At 38.6% G+C, this 15,903-nt stretch overlaps 3 protein-coding genes across 3 annotated transcripts; all 3 read right to left on the reverse strand.

The window, feature by feature from the left end:
* Positions 1-2,003: 2,003 nt before the first annotated feature.
* On the reverse strand, positions 2,004-4,453 carry LOC141769151 (zinc-binding protein A33-like). The gene is made up of 2 exons (XM_074637931.1): positions 4,278-4,453; positions 2,004-4,093 (listed from the first exon to the last, which is right to left on the reverse strand). The coding sequence occupies exon 2, from the start codon at positions 4,084-4,086 to the stop codon at positions 2,686-2,688; it is 1,401 nt and encodes a 466-aa protein (XP_074494032.1). The 5' UTR covers positions 4,087-4,093; positions 4,278-4,453; the 3' UTR covers positions 2,004-2,685.
* A 2,458-nt stretch (positions 4,454-6,911) lies between these two features.
* LOC141769167 (nuclear factor 7, ovary-like) lies at positions 6,912-10,908 on the reverse strand. Its single transcript, XM_074637972.1, has one exon. The coding sequence runs from the start codon at positions 8,987-8,989 to the stop codon at positions 7,589-7,591; it is 1,401 nt and encodes a 466-aa protein (XP_074494073.1). The 5' UTR covers positions 8,990-10,908; the 3' UTR covers positions 6,912-7,588.
* A 760-nt stretch (positions 10,909-11,668) lies between these two features.
* On the reverse strand, positions 11,669-14,019 carry LOC141769163 (nuclear factor 7, ovary-like). Its single transcript, XM_074637957.1, has 2 exons — positions 13,949-14,019; positions 11,669-13,764 (listed from the first exon to the last, which is right to left on the reverse strand). The coding sequence occupies exon 2, from the start codon at positions 13,755-13,757 to the stop codon at positions 12,357-12,359; it is 1,401 nt and encodes a 466-aa protein (XP_074494058.1). The 5' UTR covers positions 13,758-13,764; positions 13,949-14,019; the 3' UTR covers positions 11,669-12,356.
* Between the last annotated feature and the right edge of the window lie 1,884 nt (positions 14,020-15,903).

Consider the following 15,903-nt stretch of genomic DNA (forward strand, 5'->3'; position numbering starts at 1 on the left):
GTGCCCTCGTGCAAAGAGGGCAGGTGCTTTCTTTGTCACATAACAAACACTTCTTCTTGTGTTGTCACTGCTTATGTTCTCTGATTTATTTGGCTGAAACAGCGCCCCTCTGGGTTGTAATAGCTAGTAAATATCTGCCTTTCTGTGTGGTCAAACACGGTATTGCACCCTAACCAAGGTCTACTTCAACACAGCTGTGGCTTGAGCTAAATGCTAATATCAGCATGCTAACATGCTCACGATGACAATTGGTGCCTTCAACTGAGGTCATGTTTACCGTGTTCACGAGAAGAGTCCATATGGACGGCCCCCTCTTATTCACAACCTCGGAAGTGGAAAGTTTCTGAAAGGTCAGATTTCACCAGTTGTGACGTGTTTGTTGACATTGTTAGAAATGGTGGAGGCCATGGTTGTTAATTTTTCGGTGCATAAGAAGTTGATATATTGTCATTTTAATCAAATATTGTTTTCTTCGTAATTTTATAATAAGTCTGAGGAAAAATGTTGATATTCCCAACGGCCTCATCTTTTTCCTCCGTCATTATGCCTTTCATTTACTGCATTATGTTACCCACTGTTGAAGAAAAATGCCCCGACCCTGGGCCAGCAAAAGATAGGGCGTCCTCCCTCAGCACCTTTACCATTATAATAATTAAAACTATTGGAGTTCTCAAAAATCAGGTTAACATTTTTTTTAAAAACAGTGAACATGTAAAGACTTTGACTGTCTGAATGAATGAAGTCAATTCTTGTAATGAAGTCTTTTTTTAAAGAGAATAATATAATCTACTGACCACATTCACATCTCGTCTTCCTTTTATCTTGAAGTGTCACTCCCCTCATGGTACACACAAAGATCAGTTTACTGGTTATGGTTAGTTCTACTCAGCCTGTGAAAACAGTCGTATGATGTCGTTTGTGGCTCTGGAGGAGAAAATAACCCTGATGATGTCATAATGATGTCATCAAGGTAATCTCAATTTGAGTTTGGAGACTACAAATGTCTAACAGAAAGTCTGCGTTACAAACTGGAGATGTGAGGTTTGAAAGATGTTGGTGTTTACCAAGCAGCGAGGGTTTAATGAAAGATACTATCAAGTTGCATCATGGGAAATGTAGGATCCAGTGTTTTCAGAGCTTTATATTTATATTAGGGAATAAAAGTCAGGACATCTGCTGCCTTAATTACACCAATTTCTTTGTCTGAGTATTATTAGGAAATTAATCAGAATGTATATTTACAGATATTATATTATTATTATTATTATTATTATTATTATAAGAGTAAGATCATTTTTGTGTATTGTTAGTGTTTTTTTCTATTCTATATTTTTAAGAAATAGTCCTTGTAAAAGTATTTTTGTTGTCCTACTGTCTTCTTACTCTTTCAATTTTGGTCTCTTCTGTGATGTTTCATTCTGTCGTGGCTGAAAGGAAAAAACTCAAGTATGAAAACTTTCTTATTTTGAACATGAAGTGCAGACACTTGTTATCTCAACATGAGAAAATGAAATCTGATCATCAGAAAACAATGTTTGAGATCAAACTTAATTTGAGAAAATGTTATTTACTTTGAGATAACTTGTGTGATCTAACAGGCCTAAAAATATTCTCAACACCCACAGCCGCTCTCAGCTTCTGTACTTTTCTGTGGTGGCATATAAGCAACAAACTGTAAACAACAGAAATATGACTTCTAAATAAATAAATATTTAAATATTAATAATAATATCTACTAATATGTAATTCCTAAAATATTAATACTTTTTTCCCTCAAAACATTCTGACTTTTTCCTCATAATATTATGACTCTATTTTCATAATGTTATGGCTTTATTCTCAATACATTGCAACTTTTTTTTCTGAATAGTATTACTTTATTATTATTATTTTTTAAATATAATGACTTCAGTGTCGACACATTATTACCTTTTCTTTTGTTCTCAAATTATTACGATTGATACTCAAAATCTCTGAACACATTTTAGTCTCAAATCATTTTTATTTGATTGTTTATTAGTTTTACAATAATAATTCAAATGATTTCAAAGCGATCAGAACATAATCAGAAATGGACAGTTTACATCAAAATCACAATTTCGAAAGAAAGTAGTGCCTCTCCTTACACAATGATAGACAGTGCAGAATGGAATAAAAACAATAAAAGCATGATATTAAAAATCATCAACTGGCTGACAAAAGATTATATAATGATTACTTACAATGAGACATATTCCTCCCCAAAAAAGACTTTAAAAGTAATTAATAAATCAGAAATAATCACTCAATGTTGGTTTATATTATGTATTTATGTACACAATTATATCTGCCAATATATATCAATATTGGCAGCAAATATTCAACATCAGATAATTTAAAGTATTGTTTTTTCATTTAAGACTATCAGTAAATGTTTTGACAGAACTAATGTTCAGATTGTGCCTCAACATGGTTCTTATGTTCCTGAAACACTGACACTCCTCTGTTCAGTCACATATAGATATTTGCCCTGTGTCAAAGACCCGAGGACGTACGGACAAAAAACTTTCAAATTGCATAAAAGATTTTTTCTGTTTCATATAAACTGGTAGAACATGTATAGTATCACTGACATGCAGGATGGCATTTCTGAGTAACCTTACTCAACCTGAATATAATGCTATATAGCATGCTTAGCTAATGCATTTAGTAACTAGGCCATAAGCCTGTTGATACAGAGACCTTCATTGGTAATATCTTCACTGGGAGTTTACACTCAGTGTCAACGTATGGAAACAGTCTCTCAGTGAATGTGTGTGTGAAGGTGTGTATGTGTGTGTTAGTATCAAGATCATAGAATGACAGTTTTCCTTTGTCAAAGTCCAGATGAACTCTGATCCTCCGGAGCTGCTTCTTCACTGAGAGAAAGGTTTGTGAGATTTGTGAGGAGGCTGCTATGTACTTTCCATGACGGAGATATATTTCCCAGAATCCAGTCGGTATTTTTCCCTTTCTCCGGACAGACTCCTTTATCACACCTAGGCCCCAGGAATCATCATTTCTAACCTCAAAGTCCCAGCTGTGAGTCCCAGAGTTAAATCCCTTTGAACCAAGGACAACGCAATGATGATCAAACCTCTCTGGATTATCAGGAAGCTGCTGTTTCTCTCCTCGTCTCACACTGGTCAGATCTTCAGACAGGATGAGTTCTGGATGAGCAGTGTTTGGATCCAGAATCAGAGGAGTGTAGGAGACCATCTCCTTCATCTTGTTCCAGATGTTGAAGGTCAGGTTGCCCAGGTGTTTGGTCTCGTCTATCAGAGCTCCTGAGAGCAGCTGTGGATCCTCCAGCAGGGGGCGCTGCTGGACTCTTTCCATTGCAGCCTTGTAGTTGTGCAGGAATGAGATGTCTTCAGCTCTCAGCTCCTCCTCTGTGGCTCTGAGTGTGTCTGAAAGAGCTGCTATCTCTCTGCTCAGAGCCTCCATCTTCTCCTTCATCATCTGGCTCTTCTGCTCCTCTTCCTCCCTCAGAGCAGAGATCCTGGCCTCCTCTTCCTCTTCTAGAAACTGGTGTAGCTTCTTAAACTGCTCCTTAATCTGCTTCTCTGTGCGTCGGGCCTGGACCTTCATGTGTTCTGCTGTTTGATCACAGTTTCCTTTAACTTGTTTAAAGAGCTCCAGTTTCTCCTGAATGGGCTTCAGGGATTTCTGGAGCTCCTGTTTGTGATCCTGAGCAGCTTCATCGATGGGTCTGAATCTGTGGTCAGTATGTATCCTTGATTCTTTGCAGACGAGACACACCGGCTGCTGATGGTCCAGACAGAAGAGTCTGAGTTTCTCAGAGTGCAGACTGCAGAGAGTCTCTGAACCTCTCTGATCTCTCTCCTGTAAGAAGGCCTCACACAGGTTCTTTAAAGCCAGGTTACGAGGTGGATCACTCTTTGATGATCTCCTCTTACAAACTGGACATTCACGTGTTTGTTTCTCTCTCCACCAGCTCTGCAGACAGTCTTTACAGAAGCTGTGGCTACATGACAGGACAACAGGATCTCTAAAGATTTCATAGCAGACAGGACAACAGTGATCCTCCTCTGATCTGGAAGCCATTTTGTCCCTGAGTGAAAATAAAAACACAGCACACAGAGAGAGCAGTCGATCAGTCCAGGAAGTTGAAAGTTTTACTTTCACTTTGAGTCGTAGCCTAGCTCCTCTAAATCTCCTGTTTATATATTATACTAGGCTATGTTGAATCAGCAGCAGGTTGAAGTATTCCAGTACTCCAGTAATCCCAGTGTTACCTGTGTTCCCAGTGTTTCTTCCTTTCTGTGGCTTCTCTCCGTGGAGTTGAACTTCAGTCAAGCCTCCACTTCGAAAAACACAGTCAAGCCAGCCCCCTCCTTGTTCTTGTGTATATCTTTATTACAGTAAGAGCTGACTTCAAAATAAAAGCACCGTTCTGATGAACGTGATAGACCATTTCACATTCATTCATTCATTCAGTCAGTCAGTCAATGATAAGTGAATAAACAAAAATACATAAATGAAAGAAAATTAATACATATAAAATACTAAATGAAATGAATGATAATTAAAATAATAATAACTACCGTCTACAAACCATATTTCAGAGAAAACTGATTAAAGCCCAGCAACTAATAAATACGCAAAACAAACATCAAATCAAGAATATTCCACCGTGTGATTCATGTGCTTGACTCTCTCACAGTGCAGCTGTTCTAAGACATAACTACATAACATAACTCTTATTCACTCATTTACAACTGTTCTTGTATTCAATTATTATATCGGAAAAATATAATTGCACAGGTAAAACAGAGTCTAATAAAGAAATGGATTTAATTTACAGAAGACAACTGTGAGCTATGCTAACCCACTTGAGATTAATATTAGATTTTTAAGTATTAAATTAAATTCAAAAGCTCTTGACAGCACGATGTCAGTGACCCCACAGCTACTGCCACACCGCTGAACTGGATGGGTCACAACTCCTCCTTTCCATTAGAGGGATTCAGCATCATGTCCCAAATATTCTCTGAGTGACATTGAGGAGACCCGATAGTACAGTTCCTGATAGTGTTACATCTGGCCTCATGCTTCCCTTTTGTGGTCGAAGCTCATCATTGAAAGGTGATAAACATTTAGCATGTTAGCATGCTGTTTTAGCATCCATCCCAAGAAGTATCCTGTTATTGACTGAAATGATGGACAATTGGAAACAAAAAGCCAGAAGTCAGTAGGACTCATCCTTTTGGGGACCATGAATTTCTGAACCAAATTTGGTCCGATAGTTGACGGACTGATCGACTAACGTCAGACATCTTGAATCAGGTATATTAATTAACATAGAGGGAAGAGTCTGTTTTAAGGCATATTTCACTGCTCACACTCAAATGAAGGGAGTAGATCAGCCCCGCCTCTTGATTTGTGTCATCCTTCTGTAAAGAGTCATTTTAACGTTCATCACCTCTACAGTTGAAGATTTCTGGAGCTCGTCACCACAGGCGTCCATGTTTTTGTCACCTCAGTAGCTCAGATGTGTCTTCTACATTTGACTTGTCGTTACTGACCATAAACAGTACAGACGCTCAAAACTGATCTCCCAACAGATTGCAGTGGTTCCATGTTATGCAGTGAATGATGAACCGTATTTAGACCAGTGAACATGTAAAGACTTTGACTGTCTGAATGAATGAAGTCAATTCTTGTAATGAAGTCTTTTTTTAAAGAGAATAATATAATCTACTGACCACATTCACATCTTGTCTTTTCTTTTATCTTGAAGTGTCCCTCCCCTCATGGTACACACAAAGATCAGTTTACTGGTTATGGTTAGTTCTACTCAGCCTGTGAAAACAGTTGTATGATGTCGTTTGTGGCTCTGGAGGAGAAAATAACCCTGATGATGTCATAATGATGTCATCAAGGTAATCTCAATTTGAGTTTGGGGACTACAAACGTATAACAGAAAGTCTGCGTTGCAAACTGGAGGTGTGGAGTTTGAAAGATGTTGGTGTTTACCAAACAGGGAGGGTTTAATGAAAGATACTATCAGGTTGCATCATGGGAAATGTAGGATCCAGTGTTTTCAGAGCTTTATATTTATATTTGGGATTAAAGTCAGGATATCTGCTGCTTTAATTACACCAGTTTTTTGTCTGAGTATTAACCAAAATGTTTAGTTTATGAGATTTCTATAAGATTATAAGTAAGATCATTTCTGTGTATTTTTTGTGTTTTTTTCAATTATTTTTATTTTAATTTTAGAAATAGTCCTCGTAAAAGTAATTTTGTTGTCCTACTGTCTTATTCTTCAATTTTGGTCTCTTCTGTGATGTTTCATTCTGTCGTGGCTGAAAGGAAAAAACTCAAGTATGAAACCTTTCTTATATTGAACATGAAGCGCAGACACTTGTTATCTCAACATGAGACAATTAAATCTGATCATCAGAAAACAATGTTTGAGATAAAACTTAATTTGAGCAAATGTTATTTACTTTGAGATAACTTGTGTGATCTAACAGGCTAAAAATATTCTCAACTACCACAGCCGCTCTCAGCTTCTGTACTTTCTGTGGAGGCATATAAGCAACAAACTGTAAACAACAGAAATATGACTTCTAAATAAATACATATTTAAATATTAATAATAATATCTACTAATATGTAATTCCTAAAATATTAATACTTTTTCCCCTCAAAACATTCTGACTTTTTCCTCATAATATTATGACTCTGTTTTCATTATGTTATGGCTTTATTCTTAATACATTGCAACTTTTTTTTCTGAATAGTATTACGTAATTTTTTTTTCAAATATAATGACTTCAGTGTCGACACATTATTACCTTTTCTTGTATTCTCAAAATATAACGATTGGTACTCAAAATCTCTGAACACATTTGAGTCTGAAATCATTTTGATTTGATTGTTTATTCATTTTACAATAATATTTCAAATTGGTTCAAAGCGATCAGAACATAATCAGAAATGTACAATTTACATCAAAATCATGCCTCTCCTTACACAATGATAGACATTGCAGAATGGAATAAAAACAATAAAAGCATGATATTAAAAATCATCAACTGGCTGACAAAAGATTATAAAATGGTTGCTTACAATGAGACATATTCCTCCCCCAAAAAAGACTTTAAAAGTAATTAATAAATCAGAAATAATAACTCACTGTTTGTCTATATTATGTATTTATGTATGCAATTATATCTGCCAATATATATCAATATTGGCAGCAAATATTCAACATCAGATAATTTAAAGTATTGTTTTTTCATTTAAGACTATCAGTAAATGTTCTGACAGAACTAATGTTCAGATTGTGCCTCAACATGGTTCTTATGTTCCTGAAACACTGACACTCCTCTGTTCAGTCATATATAGATATTTGCCCTGTGTCAAAGACCCGAGGACGTACGGACAAAAAACTCAAATTACAAATTGCATAAAGGATTTTTTCTGTTTCATATAAACTCGTAGAACATGTATAGTATCACTGACATGCAGGATGGCATTTCTGAGTAGCCTTACTCAACCTGAATATAATGCTTTATAGCATGCTTAGCTAATGCATTTAGTAACTAGGCCATAAGCCTGTTGATACAGAGACCTTCATTGGTAATATCTTCACTGGGAATTTACACTCAGTGTCAACGTATGGAAACAGTCTCTCAGTGAATGTGTGTTTGAAGGTGTGTATGTGTGTGTTAGTATCAAGATCATAGAATGACAGTTTTCCTTTGTCAAAGTCCAGATGAACTCTGATCCTCCAGAGCTGCTTCTTCACTGAGAGAACGGTGTCTGAGAGTGGTGAGGAGGCTGCTATGTACTTTCCATGACGGAAACTTATGTCCCAGTATCCAGTCGGTATTTGTCCCTTTCTCCGGACGGACTCCTTCATCACACCTAGGGCCCAGGGATGATTATTTCCAACCTCAAAGTCCCAGCTGTGAGTCCCAGAGTTAAATCCCTCTGAACCAAGGACAACGCAATGATGATCAAACCTCTCTGGATTATCAGGAAGCTGCTGTTCCTCTCCTCGTCTCACACTGGTCAGATCTTCAGACAGGATGAGTTCTGGATGAGCAGAGTTCGGATCCAGAATCAGAGGAGTGTAGGAGACCACCTCCTTCATCTTGTTCCAGATGTTGAAGGTCAGGTTGCCCAGGTGTTTGGCCTCGTCTATCAGAGCTCCTGAGAGCAGCTGTGGATCCTCCAGCAGGGGGCGCTGCTGGACTCTTTCCACTGCAGCCTTGTAGTTGTGCAGGAATGAGACGTCTTCAGCTCTCAGCTCCTCCTCTGTGGCTCTGATTGTGTCTGAAAGAGCTGCTATCTCTCTGCTCAGAGCCTCCATCTTCTCCTTCATCATCTGACTCTTCTGCTCCTCTTCGTCCCTCAGTGCAGAGATCCTGGCCTCCTCTTCCTTTTCTAGAAACTGGTGAAGCTTCTTAAACTGCTCCTTAATCTGCCTCTCTGTGCTCCGGGCCTGGACCTTCATGTGTTCTGCTGTTTGATCACAGTTTCCTTTAACTTGTTTAAAGAGCTCCAGTTTCTCCTGAATGGGCTTCAGGGATTTGTGGAGCTCCTGTTTGTGATCCTGAGCAGCTTCATCGATGGGTCTGAATCTGTGGTTAGTATGTATCCTTGAATCTCTGCAGACGACACACACTGGCTGCTGATGGTCCAGACAGAAGAGTCTGAGTTTCTCAGAGTGCAGACTGCAGAGAGTCTCTGAACCTCTCTGATCTCTCTCCAGTAAGAAGGCCTCACACAGGTTCTTTAAAGCCAGGTTACGAGGTGTATCACTCAATAAATGTCTTTCCTTACAAATTGGACACTCGTGTATCAGTTTCTCTCTCCACCATCTCTGCACACAGTTTTTACAGAAGCTGTGGCTACATGAGAGGACAACAGGATCTTTAAAGATATCCTGACAGACAGGACAGGTAAGATCCTCCTCTGACTGAGAAAACATTTGTCTCTGAGTGAAGCTAAAAACACAGCAAACCGACAAGGTCAGTCAAGAAAGTTGTACTTTCACTTTGAGTCGTAGCTCCTCTAAAACTCCTCTTTATGATGTGAAATCAGCAGCAGATTGAAGAGGCAGTAATCCGAGATGTCCCAACCGACTATAGATGAGATCTCCTCTGACTGAGAAACATTTGTTGAAGTGAAGCTAAAAGCAGAAAAACAGACACGAAAGTTGAAAGTTTTACTTTCTCTTTGAGTTGTAGCTCCTTAAAAACTCCTGTTTATGATGTGAAATCAGCAGCAGATTGAAGTGGCAGTACTCCAGTAATCCCAGTATTTCCTCCTTTGTGTAACTTCTCTCCGTGGTGTTTGATCTGGTTGTTAATGGTGAACACACCAGGCATACAGTGCAGCAATGTCATATGACGCACATATCATCACATATCCACATCTGTGGAATGAGGAACACACATACCACACACACTCATGGGGCCACACCTTCATTGAACAGCTAGTTGAGGTGGCAAAAAAAAGAAGCTTTCCACAGTGTGACAATATCATAACACCGCCTGCATGGGAGGCAGGGCTCAGTGCTCTGGACCTGTCTGACTGAGCCCAACTTGGCCACCACCTGACTCCTCCCTCACCAACCCAACAACAATGAACCAACGCCCACACAGGTGCCCTCGTGCAAAGAGGGCAGGTGCTTTCTTTGTCACATAACAAACACTTCTTCTTGTGTTGTCACTGCTTATGTTCTCTGATTTATTTGGCTGAAACAGCGCCCCTCTGGGTTGTAATGGCTAGTAAATATCTGCCTTTCTGTGTGGTCAAACACGGTATTGCACCCTAACCAAGGTCTACTTCGACACAGCTGTGCCTTGAGCTAAATGCTAACATCAGCATGCTAACATGCTCACGATGACAATTGGTGCCTTCAACTGAGGTCATGTTTACCGTGTTCACGAGAAGAGTCCATATGGACGGCCCCCTCTTATTCACAACCTCATAAGTGGAAAGTTTCTGAAAGGTCAGATTTCACCAGTTGTGACGTGTTTGTTGACATTGTTAGAAATGGTGGAGGCCATGGTTGTTAATTTTTCAGTGCATAATAAGTTGATATATTGTCATTTTAATCAAATATTGTTTTCTTTGTAATTTTATAATAAGTCTGAGGAAAAATGTTGATATTCCCAACGGCCTCATCTTTTTCCTCCGTCATTATGCCTTTCATTTACTGCATTATGTTACCCACTGTTGAAGAAAAATGCCCCGACCCTGGGCCAGCAAAAGACAGGACGTCCTCCCTCAGCACTTTTATCATTATAATAATTAAAACTATTGGAGTTCTCAAAAATCAGGTTAAAATTTTTTTTAAAAACAGTGAACATGTAAAGACTTTGACTGTCTGAATGAATGAAGTCAATTCTTGTAATGAAGTCTTTTTTTAAAGAGAATAATATAATCTACTGACCACATTCACATCTCGTCTTCCTTTTATCTTGAAGTGTCACTCCCCTCATGGTACACACAAAGATCAGTTTACTGGTTATGGTTAGTTCTACTCAGCCTGTGAAAACAGTTGTATGATGTCGTTTGTGGCTCTGGAGGAGAAAATAACCCTGATGATGTCATAATGATGTCATCAAGGTAATCTCAATTTGAGTTTGGAGACTACAAATGTCTAACAGAAAGTCTTCGTTACAAACTGGAGGTGTGGCGTTTGAAAGATGTTGGTGTTTACCAAGCAGGGAGGGTTTAATGAAAGATACTATCAAGTTGCATCATGGGAAATGTAGGATCCAGTGTTTTCAGAGCTTTATATTTATATTTGGGATTAAAGTCAGGATATCTGCTGCCTTAATTACACCAATTTTTTTGTCTGAGTATTATTAGAAAAGTAATCAAAATATATATTTACAGATATTATTATCATTATTATTATTATTATTATTATTATTATTATTATTATTATTATTATTATTATAAGAGTAAGATAATTTTTGTGTATTGTTAGTGTTTTTTTCTATTCTATATTTTTAAGAAATAGTCCTTGTAAAAGTATTTTTGTTGTCCTACTGTCTTCTTACTCTTTCAATTTTGGTCTCTTCTGTGATGTTTCATTCTGTCGTGGCTGAAAGGAAAAAACTTAAGTATGAAACCTTTCTTATATTGAACATGAAGCGCAGACACTTGTTATCTCAACATGAGACAATTAAATCTGATCATCAGAAAACAATGTTTGAGATAAAACTTAATTTGAGCAAATGTTATTTACTTTGAGATAACTTGTGTGATCTAACAGGCTAAAAATATTCTCAACTACCACAGCCGCTCTCAGCTTCTGTACTTTCTGTGGAGGCATATAAGCAACAAACTGTAAACAACAGAAATATGACTTCTAAATAAATACATATTTAAATATTAATAATAATATCTACTAATATGTAATTCCTAAAATATTAATACTTTTTCCCCTCAAAACATTCTGACTTTTTCCTCATAATATTATGACTCTATTTTCATTATGTTATGGCTTTATTCTCAATACATGGTATAACTTTTTTTTTTTTTTTTTTTAAATATAATGACTTCAGTGTCGACACATTATTAACCTTTCTTGTATTCTCAAAATATTACAATTGAAACTCAAAATCTTTGAACACATTTTAGTCTGAAATCATTTTTATTTGATTGTTTATTAATTTTACAATAATAATTAAAATTGGTTCAAAACAATCAGAACATAATCAGAAATGTACAGTTTACATCAAAATCACAATTTCGAAAGAAAGTAGAGCCTCTGCTTACACAATGATAGACAGTGCAAAATAAAATAAAAACAATAAAAGCATGATATTAAAAATCATCAACTGGCTGACAAAAGATTATATAATGATTACTTACAATGAGACATATTCCTCCCCCAAAAAAGACTTTAAAAGTAATTAATAAATCAGAAATAATCACTCAATGTTTGTTTATATTATGTATTTATCTACACAATTATATTTGCCAATATATATCAATATTGGCAGCAAATATTAAACATCAGATAATTTAAAGTATTGTTTTTTCATTTAAGACTATCAGTAAATGTTTTGACAGAACTAATGTTCAGATTGTGCCTCAACATGGTTCTTATGTTCCTGAAACACTGACACTCCTCTGTTCAGTCATATATAGATATTTGCCCTGTGTCAAAGACCCGAGGACGTACGGACAAAAAACTTTCAAATTGCATAGAGGATTTTTTCTGTTTCATATAAACTCGTAGAACATGTATAGTATCACTGACATGCAGGATGGCATTTCTGAGTAGCCTTACTCAACCTGAATATAATGCTATATAGCATGCTTAGCTAATGCATTTAGTAACTAGGCCATAAGCCTGTTGATACAGAGACCTTCATTGGTAATATCTTAGTTGGGAGTTTACTCACAGTGTCAATGTATGGAAACAGCCTCTCAGTGAATGTGTGTGTGAAGGTGTGTATGTGTGTGTTAGTATCAAGATCATAGAAAGACAGTTTTCCTTTGTCAAAGTCCAGATGAACTCTGATCCTCCGGAGCTTCTTCTTCACTGAGAGAACGGTGTCTGAGAGTGGTGGGGAGGCTGCTATGTACTTTCCATCGAGGAGATATATTTCCCAGAATCCAGTCGGTATTTCTCCCTTTCTCCGGACAGACTCCTTCATCACACCTAGGAACCAGGAATCATAATTTATAACCTCAAAGTCCCAGCTGTGAGTCCCAGAGTTAAATCCCTCTGAGCCAAGGACAGAGAGGTCATAATCAAACCTCTCTGGATTATCAGGAAGCTTCTGTTTCTTTCCTTTTCTCACACTGGTCAGATCTTCAGACAGGATGAGTTTTGGATGAGTAGTGTTTGGATCCAGAATCAGAGGAGTGTAGGAGACCATGTTCTTCATCTTGTTCCAGATGTTGAAGGTCAGGTTGCCCAGGTGTTTGGCCTCGTCTATCAGAGCTCCTGAGAGCAGCTGTGGATCCTCCAGCAGGGGGCGCTGCTGGACTCTTTCCACTGCAGCCTTGTAGTTGTGCAGGAATGAGATGTCTTCAGCTCTCAGCTCCTCCTCTGTGGCTCTGAATGTGTCTGAAAGAGCTGCTATCTCTCTGCTCAGAGCCTCCATCTTCTCCTTCATCATCTGGCTCTTCTGCTCCTCTTCCTCCCTCAGAGCAGAGATCCTGGCCTCCTCTTCCTCTTCTAGAAACTGGTGTAGCTTCTTAAACTGCTCCTTAATCTTCCTCTCTGTGCTCCGGGCCTGGACCTTCATGTGTTCTGCTGTTTGATCACAGTTTCCTTTAACTTGTTTAAAGAGCTCCAGTTTCTCCTGAATGGGCTTCAGGGATTTCTGGAGCTCCTGTTTGTGATCCTGAGCAGCTTCATCGATGGGTCTGAATCTGTGGTCAGTATGTATCCTTGAATCTCTGCAGACGACACACACCGGCTGCTGATGATCCAGACAGAAGAGTTTGAGTTTCTCAGAGTGCAGACTGCAGAGAGTCTCTGAAGCTCTCTGATCTCTCTCCTGTAAGAAGGCCTCACACAGGTTCTTTAAAGCCAGGTTACATGGAGGGTTCAACTTTGAAGATCTCCTCTTACAAACTGGACAGTCTTGTGTTTGTTTCTCTCTCCACCAGCTCTTCAGACAGTCTTTACAGAAGCTGTGGCTACATGACAGGAGGACAGGATATTTAAAGATTTCATAGCAGACAGGACAACAGAGATCCTCCTCTGATCTGGAAGCCATTTTGTCTCTGAGTGAAAATAAAAACACAGCACACACAGAGAGCAGTCGATCAGTCCGAAGGTTGAAAGTTATACTTTTCACTTTGAGTCGTAGCCTAGCTCCTCTAAATCTCCTGTTTATATATTATACTAGGCTATGTTGAATCAGCAGCAGGTTGAAGTATTCCAGTACTCCAGTAATCCCAGTGTTACCTGTGTTCCCAGTGTTTCTTCCTTTCGGTGGCTTCTCTCCGTGGAGTTGAACTTCAGTCAAGCCTCCACTTCGAAAAACAAAGTCAAGCCAGCCCCTCTTATTGTTTTGTGGTAGGTGTTTATCTTTATTACAGTAAGAGTGTGTAAGAACTGACTTCAAAATAAAAGCACCGTTCTGATGAACGTGATAGACCATTTCACATTCATTCATTCATTCAGTCATTCAGTCAATAATAAATAAATAAACAAAAAAACATAAATGAAACAAAATTAATACATATAAAATACTAAATGAAATGAATGATAATTAAAATAATAACTACCGCCTACAAACCATATTTCAGAGAAAACTGATTAAAGCCCAGCGACTAATAAATACGCAAAACAAACATCAAATCAAGAATATTCCGCCGTGTGACTCATGTAAATGGTAAATGGACTTGCTTTTATATAGCGCTTTTCTATTCTTCCAACCACTCAAAGCGCTTTACACTATATGTCAACATTCACCCATTCATGGCAGAGGCTGCTAAGGTGCCAACTTTGCCCATTAGGATCTAATCTAAATACTCATTCACACACCAATGGCTATGCCTTCGGGAGAAATTTAGGGATAAGTGTCTTGCTCAAGGACACATCGACATGTGATCTGGAGCAGCCGGGGATCGAACCACCGATTAGTGGACAACCTGCTCTACCCTCTGGGCCACAGCCGTGCTTCATTCTCTCACAGTGCAGCTGTTCTAAGGCATAACTACATAAAATGACTCTTATTCACTCATTTACAACTTGTCAGGCCCTCTCTCTCTCTCTCTCTGTGTGTGTGTGTGTGTGTGTGCTGTGCTTGATTGCAGGAGTGGAGTCTGGTGTGCAGGGGTTGTGGTGCAGCTGCAAGACGTCATCAATCTACTCTACTACAAATACTGGTCTTCAACTTCACCACGCTGCCAGATCGTAGACTCTGTTCCCAAAGTCAGTCTAGTTCAAGCCTCTTATCTGAAAAGCTCTTGTCTGTTTTTGTATGAATGTCTCATACCTGTTTACCTAGCACACCTCTCTGGACTCAGCACTCATCTCTGGACCTCTGGATCTCTGGACTCAGCATATGTGGCATAATCAGTCATATGTAGGTTATAAAACAGAACCATTTCTTGGGTGTAATGCAAGTGAAGATAATTTGTCATGTTTCATATGTGTTTATAAGAAGAAAGAGTTCAATGTGGTTATAATTTAGGGTACAGTGTTATTTATTGCCAGTGTCATTATTAGGGTGTTGTGCCAGTAGATCGCCAGTAGGTATCAGTGTCGCTACAGAAGCCGTGTATGTGAAGGGAGCGTCACAGGGAAGTCTCGCGTGAATAAGTGAGATAATGAGAATCTCTGTGTACCAGTTAGAAGCAGAATACACTGTTATGTGTAGCGATTGTCAACCTAAAGCATTATTTTACATTTTGCAGAACATCTTAAATAAATGTGTAGCACCAGACTGAGCCTGTGGGACATCATTCTGTGCACCGCTACACATACAGCTCTGGATCTCTGGACTCAGCACAGAGCTCTGGACTTCTGGATCTTTGGACTCAGCACACAGCTCTGGATCTCTGGTCTCAGCACACAGCTCTGGATCTCTGGACTCAGCACACAGCTCTGGATCTCTGGACTCAGCACACAGCTCTGGATCTCTGGACACAGCTCTCCTCCCCCCCCCCCCCCCTCTCTGCCAGCAAACTCACCTGACTTGCTCTACCCAGTTCTCGCCATCAGAAATTAAGTATTGTAAATAAATTATTTCTTTGCATCTATTACCTGCCTCAGTCTCTGTGTTCTGCACTTGGGTTCACTAAATAGCCACGCCTAACACAACTGTTCTTGTATTCAATTATTATATGGGAAAAATATAATTGCACAGGTAAAACTGAGTTTAATAAAGAAATGGACTTAATTTACAGAAGACA

This window comes from Sebastes fasciatus, chromosome 1, assembly GCF_043250625.1.
Source record: "Sebastes fasciatus isolate fSebFas1 chromosome 1, fSebFas1.pri, whole genome shotgun sequence".
In the NCBI taxonomy this organism is placed as follows: Eukaryota; Metazoa; Chordata; class Actinopteri; order Perciformes; family Sebastidae; genus Sebastes; species Sebastes fasciatus.

Coding starts and splice junctions, on each gene's coding strand:
- LOC141769167 (XM_074637972.1), bottom strand. CDS start 8,989: ATGTTTTCTCAGTCAGAGGAGGATCTTACCTGTCCTGTCTGTCAGGAT.
- LOC141769151 (XM_074637931.1), bottom strand. CDS start 4,086: ATGGCTTCCAGATCAGAGGAGGATCACTGTTGTCCTGTCTGCTATGAA.
- LOC141769163 (XM_074637957.1), bottom strand. CDS start 13,757: ATGGCTTCCAGATCAGAGGAGGATCTCTGTTGTCCTGTCTGCTATGAA.